Genomic DNA, 17700 nt, shown 5'->3' with positions numbered 1-17700 from the left:
AAACAGAAGCTGCCCAGTTTTTATCCGAATGTTTCTCCACTTTGTAATAAATGTAACTCTGCTGATGCCTCTTTAATTCATATGTTTTGGTTTTGCCCTAAAATTGAAAAGTTTTGGCGGGAAGTATTCCATACCTTCTCACAACTTTTTAGGGTCCCATTTGACCCAAATCCCCTTACTGCCTTGTCTGGTATTATTGCAGATGAAGATATTACTTAAAATACTTCTAACCTCCAGGTTTTAGTTTTTCCCCCTCTTATAGCAAGGAGAGCAATCTTGCTTAAATGGAAGGAGTCTACTCCTCCTACACATCTTCAATGGCTATGTGATATTATGTCTTATTTAAATTTAGAAAAGAACTGCTGCTCAGTCTTAAATTCGAAACAATCTTTTTATAATATCAGGGGACCTTTCCTAAATTACTTTTCCAATTTATAAAGTTTAACAGTGCACAGACTTTTATGTATATTTTTTATCTTCTCTTAAGTGAATATGTTTTCTTTTCTAATTATCCATTATCATCCATCAGCTTTTTTCTTTGGTAGTTGGTAGGGGGATGACTTTTTTGATCAATTTTATCACAATATATGAATGTACACAAGTTATGTTGAGATGTATCTATGTGTTGCACTCTGTAAATGTTTTTTTTTGAATAAAAATATTGTAAAAAGATATAATAATGATCTTAATTTTTCTTTTCAGGTTGCATTTGGGTGATGCCTATAGTGCCCTCAATGATTTCCAACTAACTCTTGGCTCGATCAGGTATGAGGGAGTATTATTTTTGAATTATTGTATAATTGCATATTGTGGGATGGGATTACATCCAGTCTGCCATAGTGATATGTGCATCACATTATTTTATTACAAGTCAAACAACATTCATTTAAAAATGAATGTCCATAATAGGATTTGCTGGCTGTTAGCCTTAGAGAAATGATGTGAAAGCAAGCCAGTTAATACAATATTTGGGCTCCTGTTTAATGGCGCTCCCATCTTTATGACAATTGAAAATTTCTATTATCACAAATACAATTTGTTGGCGTGATTTTCCTGTTCTCCTTTCCTATTGAGTGACACTTCAACCAGTTTGGAGCTTGTACGACTAGAATTTATTGTTATAACAAAGATTGAAGTGAAATAGTTTACTTCAGCTAATTTGTTTGTTAAATGTACTTTCTTCATCAGTTTGTTGCCTTGATTTAATGATGAATGATCTAGATTTTAGTGATGTGTTTCCATGTACACTCAAGCCCTAAAATGACTTTGTATCCATCTGGTTCCTCCCACATTTCAATTGAGTATTCTTGCTTTACCTGAAAAAACAGGATTTTGCTTTAAATGTAAAACCAGCTTTAAATAATCGAGTATTCCTTTTGGGCCTGTAATCCACTATTTTCAACACTTGCTTACTTTGTTCAATATTCTTTAATGAGTGTCATGCTGGATTGAAGTTATGCTGTTATATTCAAAACCTTCTCTTTATTTTCCAGCACGTCTTTCAAGGAACTATGTGACAACAAAGATGATGTTGTTGTTTTGGCGTTTGAGCAACTAAGAGATAACTTTTACCAAAAATTTGAAAAGATAAAGAGTTAATGCAGTTGAAAACAGTTTCACGTGCATTCTTGCTGCTGAATGTAGGAGAATGAATACATGAGAAAACTAAATTCTGTTGCGCATGTGAAAATTTAAAAAAAAACTTGCAGCCCGGTGATGTCAACAAAAAAATAAAATTGAAAAGTAGATAATTTATTGTGTTGAAATTTAATTGCACTATGTACAGACTGTTACTTAAAGATGGTCAACATTGTACAAAAAAATTTCTAATGCAAAACTTCACTGCTGGTCTCTGCATTGGAATTAACTGCAACATTTACATTTGGTTTGGTTAAAACTTGCTGCTTGATTAGAGGTACCAATCATGTTCATTATATTCAACTGAACAAATCTTAAAAAGTCAACTGAAAAATTTATAATTAAGTACCGCAGAGTGGTACATGCATCAATATATGGTGCCTCAATACGAGGTTTTGTTTTCACCACTGATATCATCTATACAGTATATATGCACATAGCAGTGAGCTGGAACAAAGCATGCAGATATTTAGACAAGTGATTTCCGAGAGTTTCCATTGACCAGAGTGCGTGTACTTCCTCTTTTATATTTAGAAGGACCCAAAGCCATATGGCTTAACAGCTCACCACATATTCAGTAACCGGCGCAAAAGCATCAAAAGATCTGTTAGGTCTTCTCACACAGTTTTAATGAACTAATGTAAGCAATCTTGACAGCTGTTTCCATTTTGGAGAAAGTGATGTCAATAGCCATAACATGAGAATATTCTGCATTTTGTTATGTTGAAGATTATATGTTATAAAGTTAAATTTGATTTCATTAGTAAGGAGTGGGTAAATAAAAGATCTTCAGCCTTTGATAAAAAAAAAATTGAAGCATCTTTTTTAAACAATATTTTGCTCAAATAAAGAAGTTTTAAACAAGTTTCTTAATTGTGGCACCGTTTGTCTTTAGCTTATTTTAAATTAATGATTCCTTGTTAAAATGTGGTACAGCAACATTACTATGCAATATTATAGTAAATCAGATTACTTAAGTTAGTATCCCATTTCTTTCATCACTATTCCCAGAAGAAGCTTCTAAAGCTCTTTCTACATTGCTCATGCAAGGTTAGCAAATAAACTTGCAGGCAAGTTCCATTCAGTTGAATCAAGTACAAGAACCGTGTAGTTGCTGCCAAAAAAAGCTAAAAGATTGTGGTGCTGTAAATTGCACAAGGTTATTTATTTAAAATGAAGTTGGTTGGGTGAGTGGACCAGTTTAAGTGTTACATCTTGAGGCAGTTTGGAATGTTGTGTAAAGATTTGCCTCACTGTTGCACATTTTATGACTCTAGTGAAGTTTACAGCAATTTGTTCTGAGTTCAAACTGAAAAAGAACATTTTATAAATCTTGAAATATTACCCAGGGCTTCATCTTGAATTCTGCACTTTGGAAGAGTGTTTTCTGTTGAGCATAATCTAATGTTTAAATAAGGCTGTAGAAACATGCTATGCAGGATCTGTGCAGTGGAGCATTACTACAGCAGTCATCAACAAATCCAATGGGAAATTCAGTAAATTTCATTACCTGAAAAGTGGTGAGAATCAGAGTGATTGAAGCAAATAGTTAATCGAATTTAAGAGAGAAAGCGGATCAGGTTTAGGTGAAGATTTGAATGGAGCATGCAGACTCATTGGGAAAATTGCCTATTAGTATAGTAATATAAAAGTTACATAGATAAGTTTATTTTTTCCTCTTTTTTTTAAAAAAAGAGTAACTCTAGTCATGGTGTAGCACTCATTACCCCATCTACATTAAATATACCTACCTAGACTAAGTCAGGTCTGTAGTCTTGGTGATTCAAGTGCTTGTTTAGATGCTTGAATGTTGAGAAGTATTACCTCCACTACCACCTCAAGCAATACACCCCGATTTCAACATTTATCCACACACTTCCCCCCCCCCATCCTCTTGCATACCTATACTCTTCAGTGTGAAAGATGACAACTTGAAATAAATTGCAGATGTTCATTTTAAAAAATTTATTGTAGTCGAGCATTAAAATCAAATATGATATGAAATACAATTACAGCAACTACATTCCAAATTTACATGGCTACCTTTGGATAATCACAGCTAATATGTGCAACACCACCTTTTGTTCAGGGGTACAAAATGTTTAAACAGCATCTCAAATGCAAATAATTTGATATGTTACATTGTATTGTAGATAATAGTAGCATTGTTGTAGGCAGGACATGACTATTCCATGTAATTGTGAATTTGGCTAAAGCTGATTCTCTCACATGTGGAATGTTTATAGCCTTATTGACCAGGAATGAACCAAAAAAATTCAATAGTTATCACATCTCCAGGGTGTCCAAAACACTGCTTTTTGCAATAAACTCTGGGAAGGGCAACTAGTATTGGAATGTGATCTGAATTTAGTACTAGTTTCTCACTCTTGCTTAACTGTTAAATAAATTATTTGCCCACCAAATTGACATCTCTTTATTTATGATCCTTGGTTTTTCACTTAAATCAAGTGCTGCCTTTAAGTACAGATTCTAGAATTGTCTTGAAACTTTTTTATAACGTTAAACTCTGATCTTTGGTTGTTGATCAGATTCATGGGTATCTAAAGAGTTGTTGAATCTTTAGAATGCACTGGAAGCATCTCTAGGAGTCATCACTTGAAGATTAATAAAGGATTAATTCAAAATCACCTATAGTTTTAAAAAAGCAAGAATTTAATGCTAAACCCTTAAGGCATTGGTCAGACTGCATTTGGTGTCCTGTAAGCAATTTTGGACCCCATATCTAAGAAAGGATGCGTTGGCATTGGAGAGGGTCCAGAGGGTGTTTGAGAATGATTCCAGGAATGAAAGAGTAACCACAAGCAATGTTCTGGGTCTGTACTCACTGGAGTTTAAAAGGATGATGGGGGGGTGGGGGTGGGGGGAGAGAAAGAGAGAACCTCACTGAAACTTACTTTATATTGAAAGGCATAGAGTGGAGGTGTAGAGGATATTTTCAATTGTAGGAGAGTCTGGGACCAGAAGGCAGTGCCTTAGAATAGAAGGGCATCCCTTCAGCAAAGATGTGGAGATATTTCTTTAGGTAGAAGGTGGTATATTGTGGCTGTGAAGGCCAAGTTATTGGGTATATTTAAAGTTGAGGCTGACAGGTACTTAATTAGTAAGGACATCAAAGAAGATTGGGATTGAGTTAGCAAATAAATCAGCCATGATCAAATTATAGTGCAGACTTGATGGGCCAAATGGACTAATGCTGCTCCTACTGGTGGTCATACCATTTTACATGCTAATGCTAAATTCGTCAAATCATTTTATTTTTCGTATTAGACAATCTTAAATATTCTGTGTCCCCAGACGACTTGTAATTTCAGTGAAGCTGATAGCGATTTGAATCTTGACCTCTAACAGTAACATTCAGGCACAACGGTAGTGTAGCAGTTAGTGCGATGTTCAGAGTTTAACCAGTGAACTCTTTGTATATCCTCCCCATGGAATGTTTGGGTTTCATCACAAAGGCCATGATATGACAAAAACATTATACTGGTACATTGTGACATTTACCAAACTACCATGTTATTTGGTCTGGCAGCTGCATATAGAAAAATATCATTTAATGTTCTTTAAAATAAACAATTCTGATTAACATTATAAAACTCATTCACAATCAAAATAAGGAATGCTATCACGTTCATAGAATGAATGATAAATATTTTGCCAATATTCCAAGAAAAAAAAAGTAATGAAATTCACGATTTGAGCTGTTAGATAGGCACAGCTCTTTTGCACCTGTTAATTCATTTTTTTCAGTGGATTCTAAGTATCATGATAAAAATGTGGAATCATTAAGTGATGAATTACAGGTTTTCTGTCTCCAAGCTCCTCTATTCAAGTGATTTCGTATTACTTGAATGTGTCAAATACAGAAACAGGTCTTTCAGCCCACAATGTGCCCGTCGACAATAGAGTATCCATCAATACCAATTCCAGTTTTCAGCTTTAAAAAAAAACCTTACAGGTCCAAGAATTCTTCTAGATACCCTTTAGCAAGTAATAGCTGTTCTCAAATCTTCCAAGCATTCTGCCTCATACACACAAGGAGAGGGCAGATTAGAAAATAAACCACATAAAACATGTAATACAATAAAGTTGGAAGTATAGTGCTGTTAACAATCTTGGATTAGCTACATAGCTGGAATGAACTGCAATATATCCTTGAAATCCTACTCTAGGAAACAAAAGCTCTTAATATTCATCTGGAACATTAACCTACTCCCACTCCTGTATACAAAAACACAAGAATGAATTCCATTTCATACAGAAATGCTGGGGGAAATAACCAACAATCTTAGATTCTTATCAAACCATATTTTCATTACTACATGGATCTTTCCATGATCTTGTCAGGGTCTGTTTTAACACAACATGCATTTTACAGTCCAAAAGATTATTTTCTATGAAAGGAGGGCAAAACATAATTGATGTTTATTTTTTTATTCAGTTGGAGACAGACACAGGATCGAGTGCCAACTCAATAGTGATTTGAAAGTGGGGATTGGAGCACTGAAGATCAGGAGAACCCTTAGGAGTGTTATAAATGCATTTCCATCTTCCTTGAAGCTCCTATCTCACAGCCCATTATAAATTTTCCAGGAGTTTAGTTAGATGTTTTTAGCAAGTCAATTCAAAGCTTTCAATCTCAATCCAAAAGCTAGTTAGGAGTAAACATCTTGTCCTGAAGTTAAATGCAAATGTGAGGGTTCCGTGCAGACTCTATTTTGCTCAGTGTAACCAATCCACACAACTGCATCCATTCCCACATACTCATACATTAAGCTTTCTTGCTTTTCCTATTATCACTTGGAAATACTTTAGATACACTGATTAGTCTTGCACATCTTTATGTAAAACAGTTTAAAAAGATTAAAAATATATGCATTTGGCCAATGCTCATCTGCAAGTAATTTCAATTGCAGAATACCAACAATGTATCACATCAATATACACTGCTAAAAACAGCAAGTGTTTCCATATACATCATAAATATGAAACTCACATTGAATAGTACAGTACAGTGAACTTCATTAAAATCTGCCAATGTTGGAAATCCAAGTGTCACATATATTTTGTACATGGAGCTTTCAGGCACCTCTTCAGATTATATTTTAATATATTGATGTAAACAAATATGCTTGAATGTTAGGTCCAATTGGTTATTCAAATGTATTAGCAATAACTATATTCATGACTGAACAGCAGATTTTTGGGAAATAAGGCAAATATGAAATTGGAGTTAAACTAAGTTAATTCAGTCTTGATTTTAGTGAATAGACTGCACATCATTCCACTTATGCTTTTATCAAATACCATACAAAATCAAGATATCTTCAGTAATTGCTAAGTAAAACAAATCTCACAGTTGTTCAGGCAGAATCTGTGGAGACAGAAACAGAATTAAAATTATTTTTAATCAATCAGTAAATAGGAGTGAATCCAAAAGATTTAACTAAATCTGACCTTCTTGGAACACACCTACTCAATTGCATTCACACAGAAGCAACAGCTTTCCATCAGCTGAGCTGTTGCTACTGAAGAAACACTGTAATCACAGTCATCAAGAATTATATGTTAATGCATGGATGGCATTTGGGATGCCTTGCTAAAACAAACTTGTAATACTTATTTTGGAATTGTTGCCACTGAAAATACTGTAATGATCAATAAAACACTGAAAAATGCTGCTGCATGGCAAATAGGCAAATTCTGAGTAGGACATTTGATTAAGGTGGTGTTTCACATTATTCTTCTTGCTTCTCTTCCTCTCCTCCTCAGTTGTTCCCAATATGTGTTAATGCCCTTAAGACATAGGAACACAGGAGGGTTGTTGCAAGGTATGGACTCTTATGCACCCAAATTTCTGCAGGATACAACAGATCACCACAAATCTCAAGGGCTGCTCTGTCAAATTTTTGCAGGACTCCTAAACAGCAACACAGGTAGTGAAATGCTTGTCTGAATGTATCAGTCTCTTGAATCCTGTTACATGGTGCTTATTTTAGGAACACTGAGTTAATGATAAAGAGACATCTGATCCACAAGCCTACCACCAAGAAGACACCCTGTAGATTTCTGTGGCTGATTCAAAGGTAGCAACATGGGATTTCCTCCTCAGAGTATCCACTGTGATCCTGGAAGAAGTTCTTTCCTCTGTGGGATCAGTGAGGTTGGAAGGAGCAGAAAGTCCTTTAAAGTATAAGCTTCTTGGCAATGACTACACTCTCTCCAACAACCTTACATCTTCCCTGAGGTCTTGAGGGATGTTCCTAGAATCTGAGTCTGCCATTTAAAAAGACGCATTTATATCAAGACTTTGACTCTCAGTTCATCTACTCTTTTTGCAACCAATACTTAAAAGTTTAGTCACTAAGTTGATTTACGTAGCTAACTTCCTTTGAAACAATCTGTTATAGAAACAACTGCTGATTGCTCAGCTTTGCCTCATTGTGTTGAGAGTAAATACAGACTGTGAGATATGCATTTATTTAAAGGAGCAAAAAGATAACCCTAAAAATTATTGCCAAAAGGAGCTTTAGTTAATGAAGCTTTGAACTTACCACAGGAAGGCATTAAAAATATTAATTCTGATTAGGATAAAGCCGTCCACCAAGTTTCTGTACTGCAGCCTCAAAATTCTCATCTGTTGAAAAGATTAAAATGCTGATGATGTCAGGATATGCTCATGTGTATTTATTCCTTGTAGTAAGGGATAGTATTAGATACATTAATAAATCTTCTAACAGATATTTGAAGTTTTTAACAATGTAAACGGTTGCTTGATGTTAGAGCTTTTCTAGGAGTTAGCACATATATAATTTCAGCAACTGACTTTAGCCACCGTCTTCAGATCCAAATATGAACTGTAGTTTACATCTAAAATGCAGCTCTGAACAATAGGCTCCTAAGAACTGTGAACCACAGTTAACTGGAAGAACAGAATATATTGATTTAAATTTGTTATTTGAGTGTTTGTAGTGTGGGTGCGAAGAGAGAGGTGTGAAGTTTGTGTGTAGCTTAAAGGAAGCATTGTAAATATGGAATTGTCCAGAATCATCCTTTGATCTTCAGCATATAAAATGTTGAATAGTGTTGGGTCAAGCAGGCCCCTTGCTCCAAAAGGGATCTTAATTATGATGCTTCCTGTGTCTCACCTTGTCAAATTTAAAGAGAGTGCTTCAATACCTACCAGTACTTTTCTCCGGTGACTTTGTTCACATAACATTTGTGGGCTCGCTCGGGATGCCTTTGTGACTCATTGCATGGCCAGTGTTTTCAGCAGTCTAAGTAGGTGACTTTTTAAAAAAAATTAGCACTTACATGTCGACCTGTTTGGGTCGGTGGCTACAGGGCCGCTAGGCATCATGAACACGCCAGAAAACTGAAATGGTAGATTTAAAAGGGAGGGGGATATCTGTGTGGTGTGTCTGTCCACATATGTGGGTTTATGTAAGAGAGTAAACTTGGTGAGATGAGGCCACCAGTTGTGAAGGGTGGTTATTGAAGGTTTGGGATGCTAATAGGGGCATGTATACTGGTTCTGGGAACTGCATTTTAGCATACATGTTTATAAGTGTGTAACAGTTGGTGTAACAGCTAGATGCAAAGGAATACAGCAGAAATCATGAGTTCAGACGCACACAAGTGGCACAGTTCAGGGAACATACTCTGCGGTTTTAAGTTTGTACTGTTTAATGTGGACCCATCATTTATATTTTATGTAGTGTGGGAATTAATGTGGAGGTATTTCAGGGAGAGGTTTTACTCATATGTCTGTCAGGATGGCACCTATTGAGACCAGACAATGTCAGGTTGGAAACCCTGATGACACAAGCCAGCCCTCTACCTTGATTATGACCATTCATTTGCCCTTCACTCCTGGATAGAAGCAGAGCATTTTGTCAGAGTTGCCCTAACTTAAAAGTCACTTGTGAGAATTCAGAATTCTGGCACAAGCTCGAGGAAATGATTGAAATTCACCATATGCAACATAAAGATATCCAAGTGTCGGTAAAAGTAAATTCACCTAGGAATATGTAGTACAGTATGACCTGGGAAGGGGGGGTGCAGGATGGTATGTGGGCAACTACTAGGAATGCCAGCGATGAAGCGAGGTATCAATTCTTTAAAGGGGGAAGTGAGGCAGCAGCTGGGGGGTAGGGAACAGGTGAGAGTAACTGGGGAACGATAATGTCAGTAATTCAGAGAGCTGAAGAGCTGGCCAAGGATTATTCAGAATATAAATGTTGAGTGCATGAGGAGTCCTCAAGGTAGGACAATCCATGGAGGGGTCACCCAGTCTTCCTAAAAATGCCGAAGGCAGGCCTGAGTTCAGCCCACGAGGAAGTTTTAGACTTGGGGATAGTGGTGGGATTTACCAATTCTGCAAAAGTATCATGGGCCAGTGAGATAGACTGGAGGACGAAGAGAAGTCGTAAAGTGCCTATAGCAAATGTAGCTGCTGTGGCATGACAAAGAACCTGCTTTGTGTGCCAGCAGCCTGGACACGTAGGAAGGAACTGATGGAATAGACATGGGAGGGCAAAGGAGATGACTTGTTACAGCTGTGGCTTCTCAGGCTCTGGCTGGAGGCAGTGCTGAGAAATGAGGAAGGAACAGAACAGGCAGGATCCACAACAGCGCCCTCATTTTCCGATTTGGCTATCAACCAGACTGTACAGCTGGTGAGATCAGACAATGCCTGACGGCAGCCTCTGTTGTCAGTGGTGGTCATCCACAGATATACACAATGGGATTACTAGGGAGCCAGTAAAGTGAAATGTTACTGGACCTGGAATCGTCAGTATCAGTGACTGATCTACCCTTGCCCATGACTGGAGAGGTTAATTTACATTACCAGTGCAGGAGGTGAAACAATGACGGCAGAGAGAGCCCCAATTAAGGGAGTGCAGCTTCCTGTAGATTTTTGAGTGTGTCCAATGAAGGTACTATCCTGGGAATGGACACATCGAGTAAGCAGGTGTGATCATACAGTCATGAAAAGGAGAAATAACAAGGGATAGTGAACATGTGTGACCCTCAAAGCAGCACACATGGCCCACAGAGAGACAGCAGCCCCAAGCCAGGAGGAGAGATTGGGCGATGAGTGGGAACCATGTCAGGAGGTTTCAAGGGTAGGGGCTAAGCAGTCAGGAGCTGTTAGAAGTAGTCCAGCTACCTGAGGTGATACAGTAAAGGCTCACCAGAAAAGAGACCATCAGGAGGATAAAGGGAACGAGTGGGCAGAGATCAGTGTGAGGAGGGCAGCAGAAGAACAAGCAGCAACAGAAATTACAAGTAACAACTGCTGCCAATTTAGTAAGATTATATGGAGATGTGAAAGACCACTGTAATCAGGGTAAAGTGCTGAAGGACCATGCAAAACAGCAGCAGGACATATCTGATCAGAGAGAGCTGGAGGGGAAGACAGGTGACCAAGTCCTGGCGAGGGCGCTGCCTGGAAAAGCAGGGCTTGCTCCCAGATGGGTAAGACCACAAATGGTACTTTTAACAAGTGACACTTGTGTGTATGTGCAGACTCAACAAGGCAGCCAGTGGAATTACCGGACACAAGTTAAACCATATGACTCAGCTTCTTGTTGCTCCCACAGAGCGGGAGATCAAGTGTACCCAGTAACTGTGTAATTACAGAGAACCTAGGAGATGAACACCAGACCTGACCAGACTTGGTGGAAGCAAACCCACAGCACATGCGAGGGCAGAGAATATCACGGGCAACAGAAAGCTGAGAAAAGCATGTTAAAGTGCAATGGAAATGATACTCTGTAATGAAGGCTGGCTGCTGGAGGTACCTGATTAGTTGTACAATATAGAATAGAAAAGATAATGGTTAAATAAATGGGGGATGATTTAAGTTACAGCAGAGACATCAGGTTCCATAACTTTGATGGCATGGCAGACTGAAAGATTGCACATGGCATCTGAAGGCAGTCACCCTAACCTGAATGGGCAGTGAATATCGGTCGGGCCAGTGATCAACTGGACAGTTCAGAAGGGGGTGCCACCCCAGGGAGACCACCCTAACCCCTTCCTGTATATTAATGAGAGGGCTTGTGAGCCTGAAACATTTACCTTGCTGATGCCCCTGGAAAAAGAGTTTTAGCTACCAGAGAATGAAGGGTTGAAGACAAAGAATGTGATTAAATTGCAAGTTTAATGTTGGCAAACTGCCTCCAGGGAAGGAGACAACAGGCATACCAACAAAGCTGCACTTTCAAAGACTGTTGTTCAAATATCTGGAACAAATTCTCTGCTTAGCATTTTGTAGATAGCCATTAGGTATGATAGGGTAGAAGTAGATGCCTATAAAGTAACTGGGAGGATTCAGAGACAGGGCAGCTATGCTGCCCTAGTTGAATAGATGCTCCAGGAGGGCCAAGGAGGAGGGACTGTAAGAGAATTTTTTGGGGTTAGCACACAGAGCAAACAACCACAGCAACCAGCCTTCAGATCCAAATATAAACTGGATTAAATCTGAAATGCAGCTCTAAACAATGTGTCTCTAAGAACCATGAACCACAGTTAATTGGAAGACCAGACAATGCTGAATTAAATCGTTATTTGGGGGGATGCAAAGAGGGAGGTGTGAAGGTGGTGTGTAGCTCAAAGGAAGCATTATAAATAGGTAATTGTCCTGATTGTCAATTGATCTTTAGCATATAAAATGTCATGTAGTGTTGGGTCAAGCAGACCTCTTGCTCCGAAAGGGGGTCTCAATTATGATGCATACTGCGTCTCATTTAGTCAAATAAAGAGAATGCTTCAGATCTACCAGTACTTCTCCTTTGTGACTTTGTTCATGCAATAACACTTAACATTGTTATCCTATTATGAATAATGGAAGAGTTAGTCCTATCAGGAACTATGCAATTGTAGTTTAAGAGGAAATGTGCAAAATTGTTGAGATTTGCTAAGACACTGAAAGCAAGGAAGGAAACAGCAGAAGCTCTGATTGTTTTTAATTCTCACTGATCAGATTAGAGGACTGTTAACTTCGCATTGTTGTTAAAAAGAAATGCACAAAACAAGTAGTTACAAGTCAGTTTAGCTTCAGCAGTAGCATAATCCATTCTGAGGGGCAGCAGAATTATTTTCTTGCAAAAATGCAAATTAAGCATGAATTTCAGGAAGGTTGCATGTAATTAATTTGACTTTTTTTTAAAAAAAAGGAGTTTTAATGAGTGCTTCATACAGTCTATTAGTACTCCCAGACTTTTTTGGGTTACCATCCCCTTTGCCCCCAGACTATACCATTATATAAAAACTGAAAATTTTGATTTATGATGCAGTGGAAGAAAATAGGGTCTGCAAATTCAAAGCAGTGACAAAATTATTCAAATCTATTTAAAGCTACAAGTAAAATTACTTAATTAAAATAAAACTAATTTTCATCAATTTTAGAGTGTACTTTAGTAGTAGTCCTATTATTCACTACTTCATTACTTTTTCACCTTTCAATGCATTTGGTAGAATGATATCAGCTTTTCAACATCAGTTGAAAAGTTCCTCAGGAGCACCAGAGTTCAATGTTCCTCAGGAGCACCAGATCTCCACATTCAGTAACTTGCAGTCTGTTTCAATGCAGTGAAAAAAGTCGAAACCATGTTCCAGGAAGACCCAAGGATACACAAATCACCCAGACCAGATGAACTACACTCGAGGCTTCTGAAAAAGGTAGTGGTAGAGACTGTGGAGGCATCAGGAATGATCTTTCAAGAATCACTGGACTCTGGCATGGTGCTAGAGGACTGGAAAATTGCAAATGCTACTCTACTCTTTAAGAAAGGAGGAAAGCAGCAGAAAGGAAATTATAGACCTGTTAGTCTGACCTCAGTGAGTAGGAAGCTGTTGGAGCCAATTGTTAAGGATGAGGTAATGGAGTATTTGGTGACAGGACAAGATAGGACTAAGTTAGCATGGCTTCCTTAAGAGAAAATCTTGCCTGACAAATCTCTTTGTAACTCTTTGAGGATAGATAAAGGAAATGCAGTGGATTTTGTATATTTGGACTTTCAGAAGGCCTTTGACAAGGTGACACATGAGGCTGTTTACTAAGTTAAGAACGAATGGTATTACAGGATAGTTACTGGTATGGTTAGAGCATTGGCTGATTGGTAGGAGGCAGCAAGTGGGAATAAAATGATCCTTTTCTGGTTAGCTGCCAGTGACTAGTGGTGTACTGCAAGAGTCTGTGTTGGGACCCCTTCTTTTTATGTTGTATACCAATGATTTAGATGATGGAATAGATAGCTTTGTTGCCAAGTTTGAAGATTGGTGGAGGGGCAGGCAGCGTTGAGGAAACAGGTAGGCTGCAGAAGGACTTAAAGATTATGAAAATGGGTAAGAAAGTGGCAAATGAAATAAAATGTTGGCAAATGCATGGTTATGCACCTTGGTAGAAGAAAAAAATGTGCAGACTATTTTCTAAATGGGGGAAAATCCAAAAATCTGAGATGGAAAAGGGACTTGAGAGGACTTGTGCAGAGGAAGGCAAGTACAATGTTAGCATACATTTCAAAAGGTCTAGAATATAAAAACAGGAATGTGATGCTGAGGCTTTTTAGGTGAGGTGAGGCCTTACCTCCAGTATTGTGAACAGTCTTGGGCTCCTCATCTAGCATTGGAGAGAGTTGTGGGGAAGTTCACAAGGATGATTCAGGGAATGAAAACAGTATCATTTGAGGAACGTTTGGTAGCTCTGGATCTGTACTCACTGCAGTTTAGAAGATTGAGTGGCGATCTCATTGAAACCTTTCGAATGTTGAAAGGCCTATTCAGAGGCCTAGATGTGGAAAGGATGTTTCCCATGGTGGGGAGTCTAAGACAAGAGAGCACAGCCTCAAGATAGAGGGGTGTCCATTTTAAACGGAGATGCAGAGAATTTGTGGAAATTGTTACCACAGGCAGCTGAAGAGACCAGGTCATTGGTTGCATTTAAGGCAGAGCTTGATAGGTTCTTCATTGGATACAGCATCAAAGGTTATGAGGAGAAGGCTGGGGAGTGCAACTGAGGAAGGGAAAGGAGGATCAGCCATGATTGAACAATGGAGCAGACTCGATGGACCATATGCCCTAAATCTTCTCCCATGTCTTTTGGTTATATCTAAATATGATGTTGGAAAGGAAAATAAAGAACACCTTGACCATTTTCCACAGTGCGGGATAGTATTGAGAGATTTCCTTTGACAATCAAAGCCCTGATATTGAGTTTTCGAACTTTGGCTTCAGATCAATCATTTTGTAGCGAGATCAGTTCTTCCTCCATATTTCCTGTTGATTTCTCATTACAAGTGTTCAGGAATGGATTTATTACCCAAATCTGGAATTTGGATCAGAAGAATATCCTTAAATCTCTCTGACATGTCATTATACAGCTCACCCAGCTGGGCCCAGTATACTTAAAGATAGTCATCTGGCATTTTCTTTCTCTTCCAACTCAGAGAAGCTCAGAAACTGGAGAAGCTTGTGATGGCCAATGTTGCACTTAAAATAGGGTTAACTTGGGGCAGAGATGTGGAAATGAATGATTTGACTTTGATAAGTTTCACATAATTTCTTTGAAAATGAAAATTGATTTCATTAAAATTTGTGAACAATTCCAACAAATAAGCAACGACATGCCTAATATTCTCGAGTTGATTACTGAATAAAAATTTGAGTCTTCAAAGAATTTTATCAGTTTTAAAAAGTGCATAAAAGGATCTCAGTTTCCTTTTGAAAGCCATCTGACTTCTATGAGCAATAGTATGCATTCAAACTGTTAATCATTCTCAATACAAAGCTCTCGAAATAGTTGAGAATTGAGAGCATGGCACTTGATTTTATTTAATGCCGTGAAAACAGTATTTACTGATTTGTGCAGTCGATCACTTCGATTTTTTGCAACAAGATGTCTGTGAATTACACAGTTAATTGTTAGGTATAGCTTCCCCGCCCCTCCCCCCCCCAAGAAAGTAATAACCCCACAGTGGATCCTGTCATTGATGGTGCTCTAACTATTGCACAACCAAGAATGTTGGTGAACAGGATCTCCTTCGATTGAAAAATTGCTCAAAAACCCAAAATACTGATTTCCCCTTCATATTGGTTTCTACTCCCATTGCAAATAACAACTTCTGAAGTATGCCTTCATCTTTTATGGAGTAAACAAAACCAAGAAGCAAAGATGTGTTGCCTGGCAAAGTTAACTCATCTAACTGCAGAACATATTCTGTTGTTCTGTTGCATATGTCTTCCACATTCTGAGACATTTCATCTATTTGCCTGAGTAGTTTCTGAGTGAAGTCACTTTCATTATTTAGTCTGGTGATTTATGCAAAACCACACCCAGAACCTCCCTTACTGCTGGCAGAATTAGTTATTCTCTAATTGTATAGGGCTTTCCAAATTTGGCAATGAAAAGTTGTATGAAGCATGGAAACCATCACTGTTTAGCTGTTAAGTGCTGGCAAACAGGTTTTGACATTTCTGAAAGTTTTCAGGAAATGACTAAAAATAAACCAAGTTCTTGTTTGCTTTTCCAGAGTGCATTTTCTTCACATGTTCCAGAAGGCTGGAGAGTTTCACTGCCTTATGTGAATACACTTCCACACAGCAGTTACACTGGCTGCTTAGTGCTGGTATAAATCCATGTTTCAGATACTTCACACTACACTGTCTACTTTATTTTTCATTTGGTCTGCTTCTACCATTTTCACATGGATTAACGACCACAGTCGTTTTTAAACCTATTGAAACCTATTGTTTAAATCCAACTTCAAGCATTGTGATTGAGAAAGGGAGAAGTTATGAAGTCATCACAGCTCAGGCAAAACCTTACTCTGCTTGAAGGTACATAAAAATATCTTGGTTGGGCCATGGGCTAGAGAAATGCAGTCAAAACCATTCGAAACAGCAGAATCTGAACTTTACTCTATTTTATGCCACATCCTAAAATTACAGGAACTGTGTCACTGCATGAGTAGAATATGGGAATCATACTTGCCTCTGTACTACAGTTGTGAATAATATGCAGGCTGTGCCCAGAAATAACTTCTGTTCAGTCCAAATTTCTCATGATATACCAAATACAGGTGTCACATGGCTTTTCAACAACTGTAATGCACTTCGAGCAAGTCCAGGCGAACAGTGGGTTAGCAAGAGCTGAGTTGATTATGTGATCACTGTCATCAATTAATGAGACACTGAGACCACTGAGAATTAAGCTATTTGGTCCATCAAGTCTGCTCTGTCAACTCATCATGGCTGATCCATTTTCATCTCAGCCCCAATCTCCTGCCTTCTCCCCGTATCCCTTCATGCCCTGACCAATCAAGAATCTATCAACCTCTACCTTAAATATACATAAAGATTTGGCCTCCACAGCTGCTATCGTCAACAAATTCCACAGATTCAGCATTGTCTGGCTAGAGAAATTCCTCACCTCCATTCTAAGAGTACGCAGCTCTATTTTGAGGTTGTCCTCTGGTCTTAGACTCTCCCACCATAGGAAACATCCTCTCCACATCCACTCTATCAAGGCCTTTCATCATTCAATAGGTTTCAATTAGGTCATCCCCTCATTCTTCTAAATTCCAGTGAATACAGGCCCAGAGCCATCAAAAGCTCTTCACCTGACAAGCTGTTTAATCCTGGAATCATTTTCGTGAACCTTATTTGAATCCTCTCCAGTTTTATCACCTCTCCTGTTTTGGGCCCCTTCCTAAGGAGCCCAAAATTGCACACAATATTCCAAGCCAGGCCTCACCATTGCTTTATAAAGTCTCAATATTACAACCTTGCTTTTACATTCAAATCCTCTTGAAATGAATGCTAACATTGCATTTGCGTTCCTCACCAGACTCAACCTGCAAATTAACCTTTAGGGAATCCTGCACAAGGACTCCCAAATCCATTTGCGCCTCAGATTTTTGTATTTTCTCTTCATTTAGAAAGTAGTCAGGCCTTTCATTTCTTCTTCCAAAGTTCATGACTATACACTTCCCAACATTATTCCATCTACCACTTCTTTACCCATTCTCCTCATCTATG

The 17700-nt window shown here is 38.3% G+C and overlaps 2 protein-coding genes across 3 annotated transcripts in view; one reads left to right on the top strand and one right to left on the bottom strand.

Moving 5' to 3' along the window:
* The window catches only part of LOC132391547 (probable ATP-dependent RNA helicase DDX60), an 81526-nt gene extending 79035 nt beyond the window's left edge, over nt 1-2491 (top strand). For both annotated transcript variants that reach the window (XM_059964881.1, XM_059964880.1), the window contains exons 36-37: nt 703-765; nt 1494-2491. In XM_059964881.1, the coding sequence (XP_059820864.1) occupies nt 703-765; nt 1494-1599 (169 nt within the window). In that variant the 3' untranslated portion in view covers nt 1600-2491. The remainder of the gene's footprint in view (nt 1-702; nt 766-1493) is intronic.
* A 1097-nt stretch (nt 2492-3588) lies between these two features.
* The window catches only part of LOC132391548 (serine-rich adhesin for platelets-like), a 46223-nt gene continuing 32111 nt past the window's right edge, over nt 3589-17700 (bottom strand). The window contains exons 10-11 of the mRNA XM_059964882.1: nt 8211-8293; nt 3589-7030 (exon numbers count right to left, since the gene is read on the bottom strand). Of these exons, the coding sequence (XP_059820865.1) occupies nt 8232-8293 (62 nt within the window). The 3' untranslated portion in view covers nt 3589-7030; nt 8211-8231. The remainder of the gene's footprint in view (nt 7031-8210; nt 8294-17700) is intronic.

The sequence above is a fragment of the Hypanus sabinus genome, chromosome 3, assembly GCF_030144855.1.
Source record: "Hypanus sabinus isolate sHypSab1 chromosome 3, sHypSab1.hap1, whole genome shotgun sequence".
In the NCBI taxonomy this organism is placed as follows: Eukaryota; Metazoa; Chordata; class Chondrichthyes; order Myliobatiformes; family Dasyatidae; genus Hypanus; species Hypanus sabinus.
The sequence above is the reverse complement of the archived record's forward strand: the minus strand, read 5'-3'. Positions and strand labels throughout refer to the sequence as shown.